Genomic DNA, 6,000 nt, shown 5'->3' with positions numbered 1-6,000 from the left:
ATATATATATATATATATATATATATATATATATATATATATATACACACACACATACACGCATGTATATACGGGTTCCAATTGTTTGGTCAGTGATTGCTTTGATTACAGGCAGACCTGTTTATGGAACAGATGTTTTATTGGGTGTTTTCCACAAAGCAGGTTAAGTGGGATGTGTAGTAGGTATGTGTGTTTGCTGGTTAGGATTGGAAAAAAGGTTAGTTAAGCGGATGGATTAAGTGTGTGTGATAGTGAGTGTTTAAGGTTAGGTGTAAGGATACATTTAGTGTGTGTGCATGTAAGTATGGTCTCTCTCTTGTGTAATGGTAGTGTTATGGGAAGGGTTTTTTTGTAATTTAAGATGTAGAGTAGCAGAGTGGGCAAACCCCCCCTGCCCCCACCGTTGTAATGCAGGCTCACCCTACCCCCACTCTTGGCCCTAACCTGTGTCTTAAATTATAAAAACCCCTTCCCATTACACTCCCACTGTTCAGATAAATTTGAGCCGAATCTGGTCAGGTTTTGGTTAGTTCATCGGAAAAGGCCTTTTCAAAGTATTATGCGTCAGTGTATTGTATTAGCAATTAGTGATTGATTGAAATATTTTGGTTGCTGTTTTACTTGTCGACCAAGTAACATGACGGCCTATCAACCATACATATATATATATATATATATATATATATATATATATATATATGTGTGTGTGTGTGTGTGTGTGTGTGTGTGTGTGTGTGTGTATAGCGAGAGAGAGAATATCCCTACTGTAGTTTGAATTAAAAACATACTTAACAACTAGACCCCATATATTCTGGCTTGTGGAAAGGGATTTTAGATTTTTTTTGACATACCATTATGTGATTGCTGAAAATAAATGCAATTAGACAGTATGTGATTTTCTTTCATGCTTTGTAAGTATAAAAATTGAACCCCCACTTATTTGTAGCTGGTTAGAGGTTGATATTAACTTTGCAGCCACTTTTGTTTTAAAGTTATTTATGTGTGTTGTGTAAAATATGTGAAACAGTTTATTTTTTATATTGCTGTCCTGTTAATAAAAAGTTACTAGTAAATATATAAAAGTGCTACCCATTTTGTAGATAATTGAACAATAGCATAGCTAGGGTGGGACAAACTGGCATTTGCTGTGGGCACAATCAGCAGTTGCCGGTAGGTTTTCAGTGCATATGCCAGTATTACATTTCTGCTCTGAGTTGAAGAGCTTTAGAATTCCATGTGGGACATAAACTGTCCATGCAGTGTGCTACAGTTTAAAAGGAAAAATATTTTCCTCTCCAATTTGCCAACATGTAATGAATATGCAAATCCCACTTTTACACATTTAAATGAATTTCTCATTTATTAATGCAGGTCTCCACCCTGAGATCCACCCTTCTCCTGAAGTACAAAGAATTCCGATTTGGTTATAAGTAAGCATGAAAGAGGCATATCTCCCTCTGTAGTGGAATAGGGGACTTTGCCCACCAGAGGTGTCTTATTTTTAAAACTGAATGTCATTTTAGATACGTCTTTTTATGCAAAACAGCATTTCATGAAATTATTCTTGAATAATTGACAGAAATCCATTATACATTTTGCATAAAATATTATGGAGTTTACAGTACTTAAATATATGTTTTACTTTATTTGTCCTTGAACAGGTTTATTACCTTTGTATGTGAAAACGTTAATGAATTGTTTACAGATATATTTATATACATACACACATAATGTGCTCCTGCACACATGCACATATAGACATATACATACTGTATATGTGTTAACACTTGAGGGGACTCATGCAGGATAACTGAAATGTCTTGTATTGGTGGTACACAGAGCAAGTCTTCTGATGAGTGTGAAGTCAAGCATCATGAACGGAGTTCCTTGTTCCTGCAATACAAAATATTTCATGTAAATCACACCCAGTTAACAAATGTAAATAAACTTAAAATATATGAACACAAAAATATAAATTACAGTGTTTAGTTCTGAACATTTAAAGGTCATGTCTTCTGTTACTTATTACCAGGTCTTTGTGGTGGTTTGTGTTGTCACCCTTTCCAGCTGTCAAGTCTCACATGTGTTTCAACTCACTGTCACAGTTTTGCAAGATAAGTGGAGAGCGTTCCACCGGTTCTTGTGCTGCTTCTGTACACTGATCTATCTATTTTACCCTACCCCCAAAGAAGGTGCATCCAAAGGCTTACTCGTCCTCACCCTCCCTATCCAGCTGATCAGTGACTGACTTTCTTGTCTGATCTGAATTACAGCAGACAGAATTCACTTCCTTAGAAATGAGCAGTTCTCTCTTGAGTTTTCTTTTCTCGTGTTAAGTAAACAAGTGTTAAAATCTTGACAGTTTTGTAGCTGAAGTTTATATTTGTAAAAAGTGCCTTGATGTCTGTTATTTTTACACAGAGGCATGTAATCTGCATTTCTGTATGTACTTGCAGGAGGATTTGGATACCTTGCTGTTCTTAACAGTTGTTTGAACACTGGCTCCACTATTTGTCAGGAAATATTACGAGAAATATTGCATACTATCACATCATGGAGAGAAGATCATGAGAATATCTTCCTTTTTAATTGGTATGTAAGATGAGACTATAATAATTTGTCTGATACTTGTTTTATTTGTGATTTACATTCTTTGTTTTCATGTGTGTTTCAGTCTTCAATTAGAAAGTTGTAGTACATGTTACTGTGCTGTAAATATATTGCTCTGACAAATATGGGACAGACTTAAGGTGCAGGGGCACTGTCTTATATATAGGGAGATTTTTTTATTTAATTTGTTGACTGGATAAGATGGGCTGGTCCTAAGACACTTTCAGCCATTACTTTTTCACTGTCAAAACCAAAACTATTCCTTTCATCCATCATTATTTCTGGCTGCTTCAGATACTGTACGAGATTGAAAAGCACAGAGTTGCATTTTCTTGGAGTCTGTTGCCAAGCTTCAACATTGAGAAGAACCTGCACTCATTACAAGCATTCTTAAACCTGGAAGATGCTGACATTTGTGCAGTCACAGAAGCCATATTCAAAGCTGCGGACAGCCCCCCAGCCATACCAGGTTACTCATCCTATCGTACATTCAGACCCCAAACTGTGGGCACCAAAACAAAAGGACATGGATTTGCAATATATATTAAAGACAAACACACCTCCAGGCTGGTCAAACAGTATGATGCACAGGAGACACTCCTGGTGCAGTTAACTGTTGACAAGACCCCAATTCAAATCATACCTAGCTACAGGCCCCCAACTTTGACTCAAGATGCCCACTCCACTTTTCTGGACCTCTTCAGATCTATCAAGATGCAACCCTTTACCCTGATCCTGGGCGACTTTAATTATCCAACCATTGGTTGGAAGAACTATTCATGCCAAAACACAAATACCCAGAGATTCCTTGATTTTTTCAATGCAAATGCCTTGGACCAGCTGGTTGACACCTCCACAAGAGGTGATAGTATATTTGACTTGGTGTTAACAAACATGAGTAGCCACTGCAACATCCCTACCGTGTCATCCTCCCTGGTAAGATTCAACCACAAAGCGGTCACTTTCAAAGTCACCATCCCCCCCCCCCCCCCCCCAGCTAGGTCAGACAAAAAAACTTCTCCAAATCTGATTACAACTTCCTGAGGGAAGGTATAAACAGCTTCACAGCCCCCTCCTCTCCACAGGAACTGGCACATATGTCCAAACCTACAAGAAAGTACTATATGAGCATTTCTATAGCTGCATGGAATCAGAAATACCTGACAGGACAAAATCCTCCTCCTCAAGGAAGAGTAAACCTGTCTGGTGGACATCTGCAATAAATAAACTCTATAATAAAAGGAAAGAATTGCTGTCCAGGACCAAAAAGGAGCAGATGCTTAATTGGAAGCAATCTCTCCTTAGCCTGAACAAGCAAATAAGAGCAGTATTGAAATCATCCGAAGCAAATTTTGAGTCCAAACTGACCACATCTACTAAAGACGGTCATAAGGTCTTCTTCAGATATGTCAGCAGTCTCAAAGGAAGCACTCGGATATGCTCAGAACTGGTAGCCAAGGACACCATATACACAAACGCCATAGATATAGCCAACCTGCTGGCAGACAGGTTCAATGAAAACTTCACCCCTCTGTCTCTCCCATCAGTAAATCAGGACATCCCCAGTACCTGCCCCCCTCCCCTTATCTCTAGGAAGCAAGTCATCACTGCCCTCTCAAAGGCAAAAAAATACAGCCTCCATGGGACCCAGTAACATCCCAGACTGCATCCTGCATGAACTCGGGCAGGAACTTGCACCATTAGGCACCATATTCAACCAAGGCCTGAGTACCAGCTTCGTCCCATCTGAATGGAGGACAGCCATTGTCATCCCTGTTCACAAAGGTGGCATATCCACCAATCCAGGAAATTATATACCCATCAGCCTAACTAGCCTGATCTGCAAGACCATGGAATTGTCATTGACCTCATTAACAAGGACATTGGCGATCTCCAGACACTCGATCTGACATAGTTTGGTTTCATCACGGGGAGGTCATGCCTGTTAAATTTGGTCAACAACTTTGATACAATCACCAAAGCCATGCACAAGGGGAAGATGGGTGCACACTGCCTGTCTTGACCTGACCAAAGCCTTAGATACTATTCCCCACTATGGTATAATATTTAAACTCTGTCAGCTAGGTATCAATCTGTATGTTACCATATGCTTAGCAAATTGGCTCACTGATGGAACCCACCTGGTCAAAATAGAGAAACTCACCTCAAGCAGTAGGCACGTAATGTGCAGTGTACCCCAGGGATTGGTCTTGGGGCCTCTGTTGTTTGGGATATTTTCTGAGGTGCAGGCCAAAACCACTGGGCTGTGACTAACCAGGTTTGCAGATGATTGCAAGTTGGGTGCTGTCATCAGTTACCCTAGTGATGTGGACATCCTCCAAGAGTCTCACCCAAACAAATGACTGGTGCCAGAAACATGGCCTCAAACTGAATGCCAAAAAATGCATCATCATCCCCTTTGGGGAGAGTGATGTCCCCACAAATTATCACATTAATAATAAGGTCCTAAGTACGCAATCAGTCATGAGGGACTTGGACACCCAGGTTAATAGCAAACTGACTTTTGACCGCCATTTTGCCTCTATTGTATGGAAAGCTTTCTACATGGCCGACCTCATTAGTAAGGGTATCTCATCCAGGGACAAGGAGGTCATAACATCCCTGTATTCTTCCCTTATAAGACCCATTATTGAGTACAATGCCCCTTTCGCATGTACCTCACATAGCACATGCAGCAGCTGGACAGACCACAGAAGTTCCTCACCAGAAGAATCCAGGGCCTCAAACCTCTACCCTACACAAGATAAAAGCCTTGTCCCTCTACTCAGTCTCAAACAGACTCCTCAGAGGTGATCTCTGTCTGGCATACAAAGCAATCTCAGACCCCGCCTTGATGGTACTGCTGTATATCTGCAAGTAAGACTCCACTTGAGTACCCCGCATGCACAACGTCACCCTGTTCTCTGATATGAATAGGACTTGGTGGGATAGATAGTGTCCCAGAGACTCCCCCTTCTGTGGAATAGACTCCTTATGCATATCAAGCAGAGTTCCTCATTAACCGTTTTTAAGCGCAGCTTGGATAACTGGATGGGGAACAAAAAATACACCCCTCGGATTCCACCTGTGTCCCTGCTGGACAGGGGCATCGGGTGCTGACTTGTCGGAACATGGGCTAAATTTTTGGTTTGGCTTGTTAGGGCCTCAGGGCCAATAGTCTAGTAAATTCCTATGATCCTGTGAACAAACTGGTGGGTCACAAAGAAGGCTCTGAATGAAGCCATTAGAAATAATTAGGCAGCTCAACATATTGTTAACTCTGTAACATTTATGTGGTATGGAATGTCACACCTCTAGCATCCTACATACATTTTGCATTCCAGAGCATTTTCTGAAGAATAAACTTAAAAATAATTAAGATAATAGATG

At 40.4% G+C, this 6,000-nt stretch overlaps 1 protein-coding gene across 1 annotated transcript in view; it reads left to right on the top strand.

Annotated features, from left to right (window-relative positions):
• Positions 1–6,000, top strand: part of LOC122802390 (E3 ubiquitin-protein ligase listerin-like) — a 1,831,112-nt gene that overhangs the window by 1,060,684 nt on the left and 764,428 nt on the right. The window contains exon 18 of the mRNA XM_044072016.1: positions 2,457–2,592. Within this exon, the coding sequence (XP_043927951.1) occupies positions 2,457–2,592 (136 nt within the window). The remainder of the gene's footprint in view (positions 1–2,456; positions 2,593–6,000) is intronic.

This window comes from Protopterus annectens, chromosome 5.part0 (assembly GCF_019279795.1).
Source record: "Protopterus annectens isolate FY-2018-M chromosome 5.part0, PAN1.0, whole genome shotgun sequence".
Classification (NCBI taxonomy): domain Eukaryota; kingdom Metazoa; phylum Chordata; order Ceratodontiformes; family Protopteridae; genus Protopterus; species Protopterus annectens.
This window is presented reverse-complemented; position numbering and strand designations above follow the sequence as displayed.